Raw genomic sequence first — 18,859 nt, 5'->3', positions numbered from 1 at the left:
TTTTGTTTGACCCTTTTAGGTTTTGTGCTGAGAAGGGGAGAAGAGGAAAATAAGCCTATGATTTCTCTGTTTTCAGAGACCCTTCTCTTCCATTGAACACTCAAAAGGGTCACTTTCTTGATTCTGAGTGCCTACAGACACAATAATGTTTTTATTTGCCTTCTCTAAAATTGAATGTTCGAAGCTAACTTTCTTGATTGCTAGTGTGCTTCCAACTTTTTTCATTTGTCTGTACGAATCACAGTATAGCCACCTGCCAATGATGATAGCAATTACCATAACCATCTTTCGGGACTGAATGGCTTTGTTATGCCTTGATGTTATTCTGCAATTCTGAGGTCGTGGCTGTACTAGTTTTATTTTATTTTCGTTCCCTTTATGTGATTTTATTAATTGAAGATAATCTTTTTTGTTACTAAGCTTGCTGATTTCGTTAGTATTATGTTTTGATATACTGTAGTTTGCCATGATGTAAGTGCTTGAAGAGAAATCTTTAACAGAGTCTTGGAAGGAAAAGAAAGAACGAAAATTTTATATTCAAATTAAGAGAATCATAAATTTATAAATAAACAAAATATTTTAAACCCTGGAAAATGAATACCATTATCACAAAAAAAATGATGAATGACCAATTTATTCTATAGGATCCATCCTAAAGGATCAAATATAACTTTTTTACCCGGATGATAACTTAACAGTATTGCTAAACAACAATTCTTTTGATATCCGAAATAATTAATCTGGCCGAACCGCACAAGACACTGAAAGGACTACAATTAAACAGCAATTTCTTGCTTTTGATTTTTTTTTTTTTTTTGCTTTGGGAAAGGAATAGATTACATGCAAAATCTTTTTTTGCCTGTAACATTGTTACACTTAAACGGTGGTTAGCCTCGCATTCTCATTCTCTGAAGAAAAGATCCAACATAAATGTATTATTGCCTTCTTCCATATGGGGTTAGAATTCGGATTTCCTTTTCATTCACCGATACAAGCACAATGTTGAACACATGAGGATTGGAAACTGGAATAGCAGTGACACTAAAGTGGCAGAGATTTCTCAACTGGTGTCATGAATTAATTTGAATTGGACTAATGTTGCAATTATTAAACTTTTTGAAAATTTTCACATCAAGTTACATAGCCTACTAAACATATTTTTCAGATTGATTAATATTTAATCCACATTTATATATAGTCCCGAGCTACACCAAACCTCAATCTAAACAAAACATACATCAATGTGAAGAAGGGCGTTACATACTCCCTGGCCCTCGTCTCTTCTCTGAACTATTTAATCCAAGTCCATAAAATGGAGCAAATCAATACTAGCTTTCAATTTAGAATCAAACATTGAAACTAAATTGACATTGAAAAATAACCTACTCGTTTCTTTCAATATAAGATATGGCACAACCATGAATAAACACTAGGCATGTACGTAACCGCTAAGAAATGTGGAGCAGCTTATGTATGGGAGGCACATTCAACCTTGTGAGATTCAAGGACATGCCTTGTGGCTTCCATGGCTACCTGTCCACTGACATAGTGCTGGCGACACACAGGCATGTAGACATCAACACCACCAATCAGCTCAATCTGCTTATCCTGTGTCTTCCTCAGGGTAAAGCAAGCACGCTTCCCACAGATTTCACATCTGGCAGTTAACTTGGTTACTGAATCAGCAAGGGGAATTATATCAAGGACGGAACCAAAGCTCCTCCTGCCAGTAAATGTAGAAACACCTTCAGCGTGGACGCGATAATGTAAAATCCAACCATAACCTACTGGTAAAACCCCAAGTAACACAAGTATAAACAAATAGAATTTACATGGAACAAGTCAAGCTTGTGTTATGATTAAACATCTGAAATTATGGCTTCATTGCAACCCCACGAAACAAAACGAAAATTTTAAAACTTAAGTAGTATTACCTCAAATAGTTACCATCTAGTCCAGCAACTATTACTGTTTTTCCATCATGATCAGCAGCTTGAAGACAGAATTCATAAAGGTCATCAAAGAATTGAGCTTCATCAATACCAATCACATCCAGCTGTCATCATCAATCAGTTGAGAGTCAACAAAATGCAGGTAGTAAACTAGTATACATTGGAGGGGAAGGGGAAAAAATAAAATTATCAACAGTCACGCATCACACAAACCAATCATATAATAACCAATTAGAGTCAAATCAGTCCATGTACACAACTATACATTGAATTTTCTGTGGTATAAATGATAAATAAATACATGTTACAGAACTTCAAACTATAATACCTTCTCATAAGCATCAATTCCAAACTTCTGCTTGAATGAAGATAAGTTTTCCAGTGCCCAACATGGTAATTCTGCACCATCGTGTGTAACAATTGAGTCTAATCCATATCTTGTATCCTTGCTTGATTTAATTATTGCTACATTTCTGCATCAAAGAAACATAAAATTAAAATATGCACCTTATGAATGATGCTATTGCTAAACCATTTAGTTTGTTTCCTGAAAGATAAACAAAAATCACAATCAGGAACTTGCTATACATCCAGAGTCATCACAGCAACATAAGCATCACATATGATTCTATCAGTATCCACATCCAGAATTAACTTTCCTTGCTTTCCAAAAGATGAAAGTAAGGAACCATTTGTTTCCAACCACTAGGTGTGACTCAATCGGAAAAATTGAGCTCAAGGTGAGGAGACATTAGATGCAGAATAGAAATTCGAAACCCACCAAAGCACCTTATGCTCAGAGCCAAGCAGGCAGGTTAAAGATACATTATACTATTATAGGTATTCAAAACCCACTGAAGCACCTTATGCTCGGGGCCAAGACAACATTCCAATGCTTGGGGAGAGATTAGACTCATACCCAAAGGATGTGAGAGGGCACCACATTGTCTTACCAAAAAAAAACTTATTTCCATTAGAGAAATCGTATGTAGGGGACTTTTCTTTATGGGGTGGGGGTAAGCAACAAAAGCAACCATGGCAATATGAGATCCACCATTCATGTAAATATAGGAAACAGAAAATCTACAACAGTCAAGCATATGTCAGCGAGGTATGTTTCTAAGAGAATATAAAATGATTATGATTGGATAATATAAAGAACTAGATCATACTAACTGGCATGTAGACTATAGATCTATTCATAAATTTTGCATACTGATTCCTAGGAGGGAAAAAAAATATCAACTTGGCTATCACCTATTAGTTTGCCAAATGTAGCATTGAAGACACATTGTTCCTATGTCACTGAAGAATGTATATACTAGTGTAGCTCAAAATCCCTTATGTTTCACTATTCCACTTCAAATCTACAACCTGTAATTCAGAAACTTTCGTTGCAAACCATAACTTTGTTTATATTCTGAAAGCATCATGTCCTATTTGTCGAGGACCATGCTAATTTAATCAACCAAAATTTTAAGCAGCAGAATGTCTATATCCTATGTTTTCCATTGCATAAGGAGCATGTCTTCATCAATTTATACTTAAATGAGGAATATAGCCCAAATCCTTTAAAATAGAGGCAATATCTCTAATTACCTGATAAATCTAATCAGCTTGTTGGTGAGGTTTATAGATTTCCAGAATATGAATTCCTGCAGCATCAGAGAATAAGCTCTTTGATGCATCGCCAATCCCGTTTGGCACAAGAGCCCAATTACCTTCACCAACCCAGGATTCAAAAATTACTTTTAGTTGACTTAAAACACTTAAGCCGCCACCTTTACACAACTAATACACTTGAAAAAACATAGAAGGTTGGTTTAAAAAAAATGAATATACCATCAATTTAGACATTTTGTTATATGTTACTCGTATTTCATTTAATTAAAATCTCTCTGTTTGTGTGTGTATGCAGTGTTCCCGCATCATATATTTTAGATATTAGTGGTGTCGAAGTGTCCGTGTCCAGAGTCCATACTTCATAGGACATACACAGACCTTCCAAGACCTTACTCGGTTGGGGTCTTCTGCAAGGCTTGACCTCAAAGTTGACCATATCAGACCAGTGAATATGGCATTGCACAAAAAAAGTCTTTCCAAGTCAAAGTACAAGACAATAATGACTTTGGGAATCAATAGTTGCAAGCAAGATGCCACTATAACTGTAAATGCATCTAACCATGACAAACTACACTCAACAACCAATTACTCAATCAGAGGAATTAAGATAAACAAAAATAAACAAACAAATAACCACTTCACGTAAAAGGGTTTTGTTCTCTTAATAAGACAGCTAAAGACAAAGAGAGAAGAAGAGTTGACCTGCCGTTGGTGGTTTCCGACTGAATCCGACGAAGGAGCGATGTGGTTTTTCCGGCGAACATGGGCCCCACAATGACGTGAATCTCGCCGGAGGGAGGCGGCGAGGGCTCCGTTTGCAAACTTCGATTTTGAATGGTGCAACAGAAATTATTGGACGAACAGGGTGATGGGTTGAGGCGAAGAAGACGATTGGGGATTCGACGCGGGTTGCTGCGGAAGGAGAATCGAGAAGAAGGAAGTGAGAACAGAGCAAAAGGAGAAGCTTTGGGAGATAAAGCTGAGAACTTTGGGTTGAGAAGGGACTTCATGGCGTGGAAGGGGTTTAAGGGTTTTGCAACTGGGAACAAAGATTTCGCATTTTATGCTATGCTGTTTGAGTTGGAGGGTAATCTCCACTCTCCAGGGAACCAGACTCATACTGCTTAAGTTATAGCAACTTGTAATGTATTTTTTCGATCTAATTTAATCTCTTAATTATTAATATATTTAATTTAGTCTTTTAATTATTTAAAATAAAACAGTTATATCTTTTTCCTTTAATGTGAAATGCTGTGTTTTTTAAATCCACAACTTGTCAACTAATGTAAAAGTCTCAATTTAAATAAAGTTTAAAAGATATGATGTTTTATATTAATTGTGTTGACAATGTAAAAAAAATATTGATTTCTGACAAATAATTAATCGATCTAATAAAAATGATATAATTATTTTATTTTAAATAATAATTGAGAGATGAAATTAATATTGGGACGCCAAATTAAATCTTAAATATAATTAAAAAAGAGTAATTATATAATTAAGTCTTTTTTTCCTAAGTGCATTTTTAAATTAAAAAGATAGAAAGCAGAAATATTATATATGTGTTTCAAGATAAATCTAACATAAAAATAAAATAAAAAGAAAAAACAATTTCATTAATCCTTTGAAAAAATTACTTTTGTAATGTGCTTACTGTTTAGAGTGAGCATTCATGAAAATTAATTTTGATCGGCTAAAGTCAGTTATTTTTGTTATTTAATGTTATAGGCCAGTCTTTAATAAATGTCAAGATGGCCGAGTTGGTCTAAGGCGCCAGTTTCAGGTACTGGTCCGAAAGGGCATGGGTTCGAATCCCATTCTTGACAATGGTTACTATTTTTTTATTTATAATTTCTCTTATGTATAATATTGTAGATTGTGGATCTCATGAGTAGATTGGGTATAGAATAATCTTTTCAGGAAATGGATTGGATGTTTGCTCAAGAAGTAAATTCTTTGGCCTGACTTTGTCACAAGTCAAAATGCCAATGGCAAAAAGGTAGAACTATCGGATTAAGGATTGAGTTGAGTGAAACCATTAACCAACTTAAATGAAAGAAACGGGAATGATTTTAGAAGTGAAAAATTCCCCACCAAAACAAAGTATTAAATTGATTATCCTTGACTTTTCCGAAGTGGGACGAGTATTTTCTCTTTATTCTTGTGGCAAAGAACTAAAGAAGGTCCCGAATTTGCAATAGTCCACATTCTCAAAGAAAGAAAGACATCAACGAAGAAAAAGAACTGAAGAAGGAGCAGAGTTTGAGTTTGTTGGAATCAAAATTGCGGAGATTTGCCGCAGTGTCACTGCCGGTAAGGGATGGAAAAAACTAAGCTCCTAACTTGTGTTATTGTTTGTGTTTGATTTTCTTGTTAGTGTCACTTTTTGGTTTTGTCCCGATCTAATTATTTTCATCAAAGTTTCTCTATTGTAATTAAATTAACACGCTAGCGTTTAACTACATGGACGGAAGGATAAGGATATTCACCCGTTTCATGCATCAAATTAGTGCGAATGCATAAAAAATAATGGGAGTACATATCAGATTTCAAATGATGATTATGATTGTGAAGAGATTCCATTCAATTTTAGCAAACAATCAAATTAAAGAAGATGATTTTTTTTTATTCTCAAGAAGATGATTGTTGAAGTGATACAAACCCTTCAGTTTTGCATTTCAATTTTTATCGTGCGCGATTTTTGAGTAATATTACATTTTGACCACACAAAATAATTGTGGGGACTACAAAGACTAATTTTGTGTGATCATTGCACTAGTAAGTCTATACCATCCTACTGACCAATATTGTGAAAATCTGTTTAATCATCGAGACAATAAGTTAATGATCAAATTGATTAATGATTAGTTCAATATATATTAAATATATATATATATATATATATAATTATTGAGATTATGGGACTTCAGATATCCTCAAGTCTAACTGGTAAATGCAAACATTAACAAACCAAATAAACAATTAATCCATAAGTATAACTAATTTACAATTCTCTCTTGTATTGGTACGGTCTGACATTATGATTGATGTTAATACCATAGCTTTTTCTCATTTTGAGTTTTTTAAGTAGCCAAAGTTCTTTTCAGAACAAAAAAAAAAAAAAAAAAGTAGCCAGAGTTCAAAAGCTGGTAATTTTTCCTTCCTATCTACACATATTTTCGTGTAGAGTAATGACGGATATAGAGGAGGGCAGGCACGGATCATCTGGCCCCTCCTCCCTTGGTATTTCTTTTGTATATCCATATGCATATTTAAGATAGTTATTGTAAAATAAATTTTATTAATATAAAATAATGGTGGTTAAGATTGAATAGTATAAAATTGTAAAAAAATAATTATATTTATTGTTATTAAGATAATGGTTAAAGTGATAACTACTGTAAAATTAATTAAAATCAGTTAGATGTTTTTTATTATTATGATAGCAAATAAAATTGTTATTTATTATATGTTAGACATTCAAAAAATTACAAAAGAAGAAGAAAAAAATCAGCCCCCCATCTAATAGATTTCTACACCGTCCCTTGGGGACTATAGTCATGTAATGGCAATTGGAATGTTAATTAATTGATAGGAAGATAAACCTAGTTCCAATTCAATATCCTTTTAAAGAGGACCAACCGTTCAACACGAAATGGCAATCATGTTTAGTATAGATCAAGGAGTTGATGATTTTTTTTAAAGACTAAGAACATGTATTATAAAAGAGAGTTGCAGCACAATTGCATGAAACTCAACAAAATGTCTGCTACATAAGAAGACCTCAAAACAGCCCCTCCCACATAATAACCAAAACTCGAACAAAACTAAACCATAAAACATAAGAGTATTGTCCAGCCCTTTAAAAAGCAGCAAAAAGAATATGACACAAGTTATCATGAAACTGTTAAAGGCACCCTTAACAAACCTATTGAGACTTAATAATCTGATGCAGCAAAAACATAATACACTCAAAAGCCTTTAGATTCGTTCGATAAGAAGAAAAGAAGCATCATGGATAGAAATAAAAAATGTAAATGAAAATTGAAGTTGTTTGATTGAAGATAAATAAATTAAAAAAAAAACGTAGGTAAGTGAAAATGAGTAATGGATCTAACTATTTTTATTTCTTTAATTTTTTCCACTCTATTTCTATCCCACCAACCACACAATATTTCTCCCATTCATATTTCCATCCTCTGCCTTCTATTTCTTAGTAACCAAACAAACTAGCAAAGTGTTAATTTCGAGACGTATATAAAATTCATATAGTGTGTGTCTGCATTATTATTTACGATCCACGTCACGGGAAATTATCAAATCAAAATGCATTAAAAGCAACTAATTGTTGCTTCAGTGACCTGTCTCGCCAGAGCTTAATAGGCGAAAATCCATTATAGCTTTTGTGTCATTTAAATAGTTTGACACATTTTCCGTATCCCAAAGATCTATGAATTAAGGAAAAGATCATATATATATATATATATAGAAATCATATTGTGCGTGTCTGAATTACTATTTGTGATCTATGTCTCAAGAAATTATCACATCTAAATGCACTAAAAACAAGTTACCCATCACGTCAGAGCATAATGAACTAGAATCCAAACACACAAATAGCTTTTGTTTGATTCAGCAGCACATTAATGTAAAGATGTGTCCTTCTATGTCATTTAATTAGTTTTACGCATTTCCGGTATCGGATATGATTCCATGACGTATTCCAAGCATGCTCACAATGAACTCCAAAATCAATTCATGTACGTGGGAGTTAAGGAAAAGATGATAACAGTTTGACATTAAGATAATAAATTTATAATCCAGCATGAATATTATTGAACACAAATCCAATAAACACATACATACACGTTGGTTTCCAAAAATTACAATAATAAGAATTTCCGGAAGACTGGAACCTGGGGGAAAGAGTGCAGAATTGGAGATGTACTTTGGGTTTGGGGAACTATGGAAATCATCATTAGTTAGGATTCATTAACAGGGCATGTGGGTCCAACACGTTTACTAAACAGAGTCTGCATTTGCTGCATAATGTCAAACTGCCTTCCTGACAGAACTTTAACCCCCACATCAGGATTTCGCCACTGCATGAAAACTATTAACTATCTTTACTTGGATTCAGACAAGTTTCACATACGTTTTTAAGTCACTTGAAAACCAAGTTCTTCTATTTTGAGTTTTTTACACACACTTCACTTCCATGCTTCTGTAACCTTTCAAGCATCAAGATGGATGAAAGGGTCGCAAGCAAGACCGAGTTCACAGAATGCTGGCGCAGAACAACTGAATCACCTTACATCATGCGCCTTGCTTTATCTGCTGGCATAGGGGGTCTCCTCTTTGGTTATGATACAGGTCACACAAATACAAGCCTTGTTCAATTCACTTTTCCTCTCGTTGATTATTTCTAAAATTCATTTTACAAAATTTATTCGGTTATAATTGATTGTCAAGTCAAACAATTTATGTTTAAATGCTCAAGTTACACCCTTGATTTTGAAGTTAATAGTCAAATTTAGTCTAAATTTTTCTTATCCAACACATAGGAAAATTATTTCAACACAGAATCAATTTTGTACTTGAGAAATAATGCTTTGACTTTTGACCAAACCTGTGAATATTAGTCTAAAATCATGTTAGCTGATGTTCCAACGTGATTTTAGATTACTCATTGCAAAACCAAACATGCAATATGTGTTTACTACTAGAGATGTTGATGCTGTTGTGATTACATTAGATGACATTTATTTTTGACAAAATTACTCACATATAGGGGTGATTTCTGGGGCCTTGTTATACATCCGTGATGATTTTGACCAAGTTGACAAGAAAACATGGCTTCAAGTAAGTTTGTTTTGCTATCTTCCATTTGGAATTAGTGGGGTTGGATTGATTTTTTTTTCTTTATCCAATGTTTTGCAGGAAACCATTGTGAGTATGGCTGTTGCTGGAGCCATAATTGGTGCTGCATTGGGAGGGTGGATAAATGACAAGCTAGGGAGAAAGAGAACTATTTTGGTGGCTGATGTTGTATTCTTTATTGGTGCTTTGGTTATGTCCCTTGCTCCTTCTCCATGGGTCATCATTGTTGGTAGAGTGTTTGTTGGTTTGGGAGTTGGAATGGCATCTATGACAGCCCCTCTATACATCTCTGAAGCTTCCCCAGCTAAGATCAGAGGTGCTCTAGTCAGTATCAATGCTTTTCTCATCACTGGTGGCCAATTTCTGTCTTACCTCGTCAATTTGGCATTCACCAAGGTACGCATACATATGCATGATTGAAAGGACATGTTATTTGAAGTTCATTTCTTTTAAAGGTCAATGTTAGTGGAAGAGATTTGAATCCACAACCTCTCTTCAACCACTAAGCCAATCTTATAACTCCATTATTTGAAGTTCATTAACTTGAATGGTGTATATAACGAACACATAATAAAGTGATTGTTTTCTTGTCATCAATTTGATTTGTTTCAGGCGCCTGGAACCTGGCGTTGGATGCTTGGGGTGGCAGGAGTTCCCGCTGTGATACAGTTCGTGTTAATGTTGTCCCTCCCTGAGTCACCTAGATGGCTCTATAGACAGGTAATGCTGTTTGTCAAGCATCATATTTCCCCTGCCATGCCAATGAAAATTGAGTTTTCCGTGCATTCTTTTAGACAGATTCTTAAATATCCTAAAAAACTTGTTCTATTCGTGACAAAATATTTGCTTAAATGCTCTATCCCAGCTAAAAAACAAACTTAATCGCTCTTATATTTCACATTCACATTGCATAATGTTAAGGTTAATTATTTCTGAGCGGACTCAGTTGCTATAAATTTAGTTGCGAGGTGTGTATAAAGTGCAACTAAATTCTTACCTTTGCATAGGAGTCTTTAAATTGCATTGAACATGACTTCATTTCTAACTTCGAATAATTAACATAAAGCACAAATAAGTCCTTAGGTTTCTTATTTTTTCTGTAAGACTTTTAGATATCAGACTTTCATTTCATGGCTGCATTTGTGAATTATCAAGAGTAAAATCTTAATTTTTCATAAATATACTGTGTAAACAATCGATCACAACAACAGCAAAATATTATCCACCAGGTAAGGTTAGCTATATAAATCACATGATGTCATTCAATTTGGTTAAAAACTCCGCCTATGTTTCTATGTTAGACTCTCAGCAACTATCATAAAATTTGCAGATATACTGAACATGAAACAACTCTGCTACCCTGTAAAAAAACCATTTTTGGAGTCTATTTCATGTCTACTATTTAATTTATTTTCCTCAGAACAAGGAAGAGGAGGCAAAGCATATTCTGTCAAAAATCTACCGTCCCAGTGAAGTTGAAGAGGAAATGAGAGCCATGCAAGAATCAGTTGAAGCGGAGAGGGCAGAGGAAGGTTTGATTGGGCATAGTCTAGCACAGAAACTGAAGAATGTTTTGGCTAATGATGTAGTTCGAAGAGCACTCTATGCGGGCATCACTGTCCAAGTGGCTCAGCAGCTTGTTGGCATCAATACTGTAATGTATTACAGCCCAACCATAGTTCAGTTTGCTGGAATTGCTTCCAACTCCACAGCTCTTGCCCTTTCTCTGGTTACTTCTGGTTTGAATGCTGTTGGATCTATCTTGAGCATGCTTTTTATTGATAGATATGGAAGGAGAAAGTTGATGCTCATATCCATGATTGGCATAATCGTTTGCCTCATAATGTTAAGTGTTACATTTAACCAAGCAGCTCATCATGCTCCTGCCATCAGTAACCAGGATACCCTTAGCTTTGGTGCTAACTCTACATGCCAGGCTTACACAAAGGCCCCAAATTTCTCCTCATGGAACTGCATGCATTGTTTGCAAGTGGACTGTGCCTTTTGTGCCAGCAGCGAGAGTGATGTAAGTTTTACTAAAGATTTGAGTTTACTTTTGATATAGTGCTAGTATAAAGATTTTTACACAATCAACCAATTAGATATCATCCTAAACATAACTTTTAAAGCAGTTATTACAAAAGTCAACAACAATCTTACCATACATGACAATTTATAATTAAATTTGTGTTTGGAAACTCATTGAGAAGTAAGAAATCACGTCTGAGATGTGGAAGCTACAACTATAAACTTCTCAGTAAATGTGAAAAAACCACGTCTGGGATGTGAAACCAAACACACTTAGAATGATAATGTAAAAATCCTTTACATTCTAATTAAATTCTATTGTCATATGAGTTTCATTCTTTGCTAAGAATATGTGAAAACCTGGACTTTCCCCAAATAATATTCAGCTTGATTAAGCAGGAGTTCATTCTGTCTTTATCTGATAGGTTCTTCCGGGAGCATGCTTGGCAGCAGACAAGAGTATGAGAGGCATGTGTCAAGCACAAAATCGTGTATGGTTTTCTAAGGGTTGTCCAAGCAAAATTGGAATCCTTGCTGTTGTAATACTTGGATTGTATATCATAGCATACTCTCCTGGAATGGGAACTGTGCCTTGGGTTCTAAACTCTGAGATTTATCCATTGAGGTTCAGAGGTATTGGTGGGGGTATAGCAGCAGTTTCCAACTGGTGTGCTAATCTCATTGTGAGTGAGTCATTCTTAAGCATGACAAAAACTCTAGGCACTTGTGGCACATTCCTCCTCTTTGCAGGGTTCTCCCTTATAGGACTTGTGGCCATCTATGCATTAGTGCCTGAAACCAAAGGCCTTCAGTTTGAGGAGGTGGAGAAAATGCTTCAGAAAGGCTTCAAACCTTTCCCATTTAACAGAAAAAATGAGGATAACAAAGGGAAAGAACAAGACTTGGCTTAATGATACTGTCACTTCTTTTGTTCAAGCCTTCAAACAAACTTATATAACTTATTTGAATGAATTGTGGAAAATATTATAATTATAATAAATACCAATTATATATAATTTGTTTCTATTTCCCAAAAAAAAATTGATTATGAGAAAAGTAAATTTATGTTTAGGTATGTTAATTCATTAATAATTCATTAATATTTTAGGTTTAAGATTGTTGATTGTATTGTAGGAAAAAAAAATTATGCATTAAATTACCAAAAGAGCATAGACATTTGGGGGCAAAATGATATTTGTATCACATGGTCATGGCTGTGAAATATTCATGTTTATAAAACAAATAGAATGCCCAAATTCCAGCTCGTGAAGAAAACTATAATTATAAAACTTTAATTCCCATGTATTATTCCTTTCTTTGAACAGATTTGGGGAAAAGTTTGCTAAATCAGAGTATGATAAATAATCAGCTATTATTATTAATTTCAAACAGAAGTACTAAACATATAATATAATTTATAAAGAAAAAACAACTAAAAGGAAGTTGTTGTTGTTATGAATCATTCTAAAAAATCCCCCTTGGTATATAAGCAGAACTAATGGCAAACTTAGTCAATACATGTTATCATAAATAGAAGTAATTTATGAGTAACATTAAGTGTATAACTCTTATAGACACCCTCCTGCCCCCAAAATAGTTTGATTGGTTGGGATTAAATTATTGTTAAAAGTTGTTGAATAGTATATCTAGATACAGATAGTCTAATAAATCTATTTTATTTGATTTTTCATTTTCTCATGTGATGGCGTAGATGTAAAAATTGAATAGTTTGAAAGCAACTTGGAGTAGAAGTTCTGCAAAATACCAAAGAGGTGGTAGCAGCTTAGTGATAGAAAACGTGAAAATTCAACTATCTTTGTGAGATCTTCTACGTTCCAAGATGTTACAAACTTTTGCTTCAGATAAACCAGTACCATCTCACCACCAAACAGATTCGCCTTTTGATGATGCAAGCAATGAACCTAATGATAATATATATAAGACCCATAGTTTTAAATGAATGAAAGAAGAGAACACCGACACGGGTAATTCAAAACCTCAAGATTAGAAAGTGCAACCATCCAAACAAATGGCAGGACAAAACATACCTGTTCTGCCAGCTAATTGGTGATTATTATAAGCGACAAGAAGATTTGAAAGGGGGAGAAAAGAAAATAAAAATAAAGATGCAAGGTGCTAGATGAGGAAAAATAGTACGGCAAAAATGATGCAATCTGTGGTGGAATTAAACTGTGAGGTGGGGCTATGATTTGCCATACAGATGTAACTTGGGACTTGATATGGTAGCATGCAGCGGGTGAGCCGCAGAGGGACCCACACCATTCATATAAACACCCGCCCAAACATGTCCCAATCTCACCCATGTACATGGTTTTTTCACTACCAAACATTTCTTTCGATCTGGGTTAAGATCTTCCAGTACCATCTAAACATCTTAACTGAATTTATCTGAGTCATGCTTTACTCTTTTCAGAACTTTGAATATAAAAAAAAGTTTTCCTACAGACTCGTCTGTCTTTTTTAGAACTTTTACAATTTTCAGTTATATGTTGATTATGTCGACTTCAGCAAGAACATATTCCATATTTTTATTTCTCAACTCTCAAGGCAAGCATATTCTAATATTTCATGGAAAAGTAGCACGAAATAAGGAATTAAATAAAGTACTGTGTATACGTTTTCAAAGGAAGAGTTGAATTGTCAAAACACCACACTCCAATTGATCTAGCCTGTGCAAATACACAGTATCTAAATAAACGAAACTCAAGCTCTGTGTTGACTTAAGAGAAATTATGACCACAAACATTCCAATTGAAGTACAAGCTCCGTACTTTCATTACGAGCGCAAATTAATTACCATATAATAATACAATCAGAAACCCTTTCCACAAAACTAGGGTCACCTAAACAAAAGGGAACCTAATCAACCCTTAAAAAGACAACCATGTAACTCCAGGAAACACCAGCAAATCAAAACAAGGGAAAGCAAACTCCCAAACCTAGCTATATTCATACATCTAAAGGGTCAGTCTATAGATCGCTAGCTTCATCTAACTTCGATAAACACGGTTCCCATTCCAACTATCTTAGCCACACTGTACAAACCATCAAAAACACTATATACACAATAACCAATTACATTGTATAATTACCACCTTCCCAAGTAGCAATGTAATCACTTATCTAAGAACTTGAAGTAGATGCTGCCTCTTGTCTTGGTTCCCTCAAATATCGAAGAAGCGTTTCAGCCTGCAAATTAAACAAGCCTGAAGCGTTAACATCCAGGTCCATTCTGGAACATGACCATAAATCCCCAAATTACAATTAAAACATACTTACATGCAACGCCTAGTAATGCTTAAGAAAAGACTCAATCAAACTAGTATTTTAGTATGTGTCTGAGCGTATGCTTAGATTTCAGTTGGGACAACTCAAAAGTACTATTATTACTTTCAAAGCAACAATTTTTTCCTTCTTCCATGATCCATAGCATGGGTGAGCATTTGCAAAAATGATTCTGAATAAAATTCATTTTGCAGAATTAATTTTGAAGTAAAACCATTTATGTATGGTTTTTTTTTTCTAAAAGCAAGTTAGTAGCAAATCTCAGCTAAATTTTTTATGTAATACAATAAAACTAGTTGCGTCAACTCAAAATCAACTCTGACCTAGAATCAATTTGTCAACTTAAAATCAAACAAGTGAAAATTCACCTAAATTTATGTTAACAATCATGCTATCTGTATATCATAATGATAGGATTAGGGGAGATATAAGGTTTGGTTGATTAAGAAGGAGGAAAAGGTCATGGGTTCTTGGATTCTATCCATCCTGCTAACAAAAACTAACCATTAACATTTGTCGATTAGAAAAAATAATGATATGAGGTTTGTTAGTATGATCGAATAGAGGTTTGATTAGAGTATGACTAACCTTGTGCTTAGCTCGAGCACTCCCAGTCTGAGAAAGAGCAACGAGAGGAGGAATCCCACCCTCTCTAACAAGAAACCCTCTGTTTATGACACTATCAACACAGAGCTGAAGAAGGGTCAAAACCGCGAATTCCTTCCCTTTCACAGACCCATCCTCAATAGCTTCCACAAGAGCAGCAATTCCGCCTTCTTCCACAATCGCGTCCTTCCCTTCCTGAATCCCCGCCAGGCTGTTCAGCACCACCATGGCCTTCTCCGCCATGCCGTTCCCCTGTTCCGCCACGAGCTCCACCAGCGGCTTCACTGCGCCGGCACTCACCGCTCTCTCCTTGTTCTGCCTAACAGAACACAGCTTATAAAGCGTCGTCAGCGCGTCCTTCTTCCCTCTGCTCGAACCGTTCAGAAGCAAAGAAACCAGCGGCGGTATCGCACCGGAAGCCCCGATCGAGCCCTTGTTCTCTTCCACCAATGCAAGGCTTAAGAGCGCACAGGCCGCGTTCTGCTTCGAAGTTTCAGTTCCGGTTTTTAGAACATAAATCAGAGACTTAACTGCTCCGGCATTGGTTATCAGCATTTTGTTGTCCTCGTGGAGAGAGAGGTTTAACAGTGCGGTGACAGCGTGTTCCTGCGTCCACGGATCGCTGCACCGGAGAAGCGGAACGAGGACGGGGACGGCGCCCGACTCCGCGATCAGAACGCGATTGTCGGCGCGGTTTTTGGCTAGTAGCCGGAGTTTCGCCGCCGCGGAGCGCTTCACCGCTACCGACTGCGACTGGAGGCCGTCGATGCACATTTTCACCGTCGGCTGGAGATCCTCCGGCGAAATGCTCTCGATAATCTCCGTGGAGAAGTTCTCCCTCTGCAGGAACCCCATGCAGGGCTCAATCTCCAGCTCCGGCGCCTCATTATCGCCGGAGACGTCGCTCTTCTTCGGCGACGGCAGCGTCGCGAGGCGCTGTAGCTCGCCGGAGATGTCGCTGCTGCAGGCGGAGAAGTCGCTGAAGGCCTGCGACAAATCGAGGAGGTCCTCCTCAGCCGGAGAGGATTTCACCGATTTGCTGTTCCGAAGCGCGAGCTCGCCGAGACGGAGGTCGACGACGGAGTCGGTGAGGTTCTCCGAGAGACACGTGGATTTCTCGGTGAAGGAGCAGCAGCTGCTGCTGTTGTCGTCCTGGAAGAAACTGGAGCGTATCGTGCGCATGGACCTTCCGATGTGACGCTGCGTTTTGGACGAAACCGAGGAGTGGTACTGGTAACTCCTCGCCAAGGGGAAACGGCTCGAATTAGAGCGAGATTCCTCCAGCGAAACCATTCTCGAACCTTTCCACGCACACGAATTGCAGAAGATTAGGGTTTAGCGTTTTGTAATGTTATTTATTTCTCAGTTCAGAGTTTCATAGTGGAAAAAAGTGAGTGAAGGCTGCGCCAGGTTGAAGACGACGAATAATAATAATAATAAGGAGAAGGAGAATAACTGTTTGATTTTTCTTTTTTTTATTTTCGTATTACTATTATTTTTATTTGGCTGTGAGTGTGAGTGGTGGAGGGATTTGGTATGCGGGGCGGGCTATAATCACAGGACGTTCAGATTTGTAGTGTGACAGTCGGTGGTGAAAAGGTGGGACCCATTTGAATCGACGGTGAGAAATGTGTCGGAAGGTGAACGTACTGAGGAACGAGATTGGGATAATATCATGTGGGGTCGTCGGCGTTGGGCAGAACCGTCGTCGTTTTGTGCGAGCTTTTTAGTGTCTGGATGAAATGACGGAAATGTCCTGGTTTGGTGACATGGGAGCTGTACGAAAAGAGTAAAATACAGTTGTCAAAGAATAAGGAAGGATTGGCACGTGTGGATGTGATGAGAGTGCAGGGCTGGTGCACTTTAACCTTAACTTATATCTGCGCCGTAGGATCTAGTGATCTGTATTATCTGACTTATTTATTGCAAGTCAAACTCTTATTATGGGACTATAACTATTGCCAGTATTGCATGGCCTTTAAAGAAGACTTAATTAATACTAAGTCTTGAATTTGAATTTGAAACAAATTAATTTTAGACTTCAAAAAAACAATAGTATAGTACTAAGTAAAGAAATATTTAATATCTATTTGTCTTAATCCATTACAGAAGATAATAAAATTTTCAGTACTACATACTTTGCATCATTCAATAATTAAATTAAACGTAATAATTTAATTTTATTGTTATGCAAGGATGCAGCATTCTGAGCTGTCCACTACCTTAGTTGTATTTTAATATAGATATAGATAGAGTATTGGTTTCGTTTTTCTGAAAATTTTATTATCTTCTGTAATGGATTAAGACAATTATATTATAATGAAAATAACTTATTCTTATATATATATATATATATATATAGAGAGAGAGAGAGAGAGAGAGAGAGAATGACTGAAAATAACTAATGGATTGCCTATCAATGAACAACTTGCCGAAAATGAAATAATAATTTCAACGTCATATCAGTGCGAAAGTCGAATGTCTAATCTACACCAACATTTTGCCGATTATCAGCAAAGCCTTCTTCAAAAAAAGAAAAATCAGCAAAGCCATGAACAATATGCAATTTTGCAGTTTGCATTATTAATTAATTAATATATATGATATTTTTTCTATTAATCATCTTTAATTTATTTTTAATAATCATTCGCATTATTATTTTTAAAATTTTGTGATTAATTAGAGATTTGACTTATTTAGCGGTAATATAAAGTGAAAATACATTCACCTTGATTTCAAATCAAAATACCTTGTAATCTTGATTAATTTTAGATCAATGGTGGATGCATCCTAACTTTTTTCATTTTATACATTTGGTCACTTTCCTAGATGTTAGTTTATTTCTTTGCTGTTTAATTTTCTGAATGATAAAAAAAAAATACACAAACTGCAGTCAGTATAGCAATATGCATGCCATGTTTATTCACTAGGGTGATTTTGGTAACTGTTGTAATAACATTGTAAAAATAATATTTAATACATTTTATTAAATGTTTTTATATTTTAAGAAAATAAATGCTTTTATTTTCATTTATTAATTTTCATTTTCATTTCCTTAACCAATGCTTGCTCGTTAACTTCTCATTTATATTTATTTTTACTTATTATTAAAATATATAATTCGCTCCTCATGTTAATCAAATTTAATCCTTGAGTCTTGAGGGTATTAGGTGTGTGTGTATATTATTATTATTATTATCATTATTATTATATATAAGCTAAGACACCTTATTATAAGAGTTTTTATTTATTTTAATGATTTTTATATATCCAAAAAAATTGGCCTCTCACTCTTAACTGCAAGCATAAAAGGAAAAAAAATGCATATTCATATAAATCAATGGAGAATGTTAACAAAAAAGATTTAAAAAATTAACATATATATATATATATATATCATTTAAAAATATAATTTTCTTATTTTTATTTTCATAAATATTTGAATGTATTAAATACTTCTTAAA

General features: G+C 35.3%; 3 protein-coding genes and 2 non-coding genes across 5 annotated transcripts; 3 read left to right on the top strand and 2 right to left on the bottom strand.

Annotated features, from left to right (window-relative positions):
* Positions 1-253: 253 nt before the first annotated feature.
* Positions 254-342, top strand: LOC112997964 (small nucleolar RNA SNORD96 family). Its single transcript, XR_003263012.1, has one exon. It is a non-coding gene; the product is annotated as a small nucleolar RNA SNORD96 family (small nucleolar RNA).
* An 824-nt stretch (positions 343-1,166) lies between these two features.
* LOC100813201 (thymidine kinase a) lies at positions 1,167-4,711 on the bottom strand. The gene is made up of 4 exons (XM_003534833.5): positions 4,278-4,711; positions 2,281-2,425; positions 1,935-2,056; positions 1,167-1,723 (listed from the first exon to the last, which is right to left on the bottom strand). The coding sequence occupies exons 1-4, from the start codon at positions 4,583-4,585 to the stop codon at positions 1,468-1,470; spliced, it is 831 nt and encodes a 276-aa protein (XP_003534881.1). The 5' UTR covers positions 4,586-4,711; the 3' UTR covers positions 1,167-1,467.
* Positions 4,712-5,320: 609 nt separating this feature from the next.
* On the top strand, positions 5,321-5,401 carry TRNAL-CAG (transfer RNA leucine (anticodon CAG)). The gene has a single exon. It is a non-coding gene; the product is annotated as a tRNA-Leu (tRNA).
* Positions 5,402-5,716: 315 nt separating this feature from the next.
* On the top strand, positions 5,717-12,522 carry LOC100814449 (inositol transporter 4). Its single transcript, XM_003534687.5, has 7 exons — positions 5,717-5,888; positions 8,815-8,948; positions 9,367-9,437; positions 9,516-9,851; positions 10,068-10,175; positions 10,876-11,481; positions 11,909-12,522. The coding sequence occupies exons 2-7, from the start codon at positions 8,822-8,824 to the stop codon at positions 12,392-12,394; spliced, it is 1,734 nt and encodes a 577-aa protein (XP_003534735.1). The 5' UTR covers positions 5,717-5,888; positions 8,815-8,821; the 3' UTR covers positions 12,395-12,522.
* A 1,733-nt stretch (positions 12,523-14,255) lies between these two features.
* Positions 14,256-16,928, bottom strand: LOC100806768 (U-box domain-containing protein 4). Its single transcript, XM_003534824.5, has 2 exons — positions 15,378-16,928; positions 14,256-14,693 (listed from the first exon to the last, which is right to left on the bottom strand). The coding sequence occupies exons 1-2, from the start codon at positions 16,686-16,688 to the stop codon at positions 14,628-14,630; spliced, it is 1,377 nt and encodes a 458-aa protein (XP_003534872.1). The 5' UTR covers positions 16,689-16,928; the 3' UTR covers positions 14,256-14,627.
* Between the last annotated feature and the right edge of the window lie 1,931 nt (positions 16,929-18,859).

Source organism: Glycine max, chromosome 9 (assembly GCF_000004515.6).
Source record: "Glycine max cultivar Williams 82 chromosome 9, Glycine_max_v4.0, whole genome shotgun sequence".
NCBI classification, from domain to species: Eukaryota; Viridiplantae; Streptophyta; class Magnoliopsida; order Fabales; family Fabaceae; genus Glycine; species Glycine max.
Note: the sequence above shows the minus strand (reverse complement) of the source record. Positions and strands in the feature narration are given on the sequence as shown.

What these genes read in the sequence shown, in the direction of transcription:
- LOC100813201 (XM_003534833.5), bottom strand. Translation starts at nt 4,585, where the DNA reads ATGAAGTCCCTTCTCAACCCAAAGTTCTCAGCTTTATCTCCCAAAGCT. An exon ending in GAATTGATGCTTATGAGAAG is followed by an intron (nt 2,057 to 2,280) that starts GTATTATAGTTT and finishes TGATGATGACAG; the next exon opens with CTGGATGTGATTGGTATTGA. An exon ending in CTAGATGGTAACTATTTGAG is followed by an intron (nt 1,724 to 1,934) that starts GTAATACTACTT and finishes ATTTACTGGCAG; the next exon opens with GAGGAGCTTTGGTTCCGTCC.
- LOC100814449 (XM_003534687.5), top strand. Translation starts at nt 8,822, where the DNA reads ATGGATGAAAGGGTCGCAAGCAAGACCGAGTTCACAGAATGCTGGCGC. An exon ending in ACAAGAAAACATGGCTTCAA is followed by an intron (nt 9,438 to 9,515) that starts GTAAGTTTGTTT and finishes AATGTTTTGCAG; the next exon opens with GAAACCATTGTGAGTATGGC. An exon ending in CTAGATGGCTCTATAGACAG is followed by an intron (nt 10,176 to 10,875) that starts GTAATGCTGTTT and finishes TATTTTCCTCAG; the next exon opens with AACAAGGAAGAGGAGGCAAA.
- LOC100806768 (XM_003534824.5), bottom strand. Translation starts at nt 16,688, where the DNA reads ATGGTTTCGCTGGAGGAATCTCGCTCTAATTCGAGCCGTTTCCCCTTG. An exon ending in GTGCTCGAGCTAAGCACAAG is followed by an intron (nt 14,694 to 15,377) that starts GTTAGTCATACT and finishes TTTAATTTGCAG; the next exon opens with GCTGAAACGCTTCTTCGATA.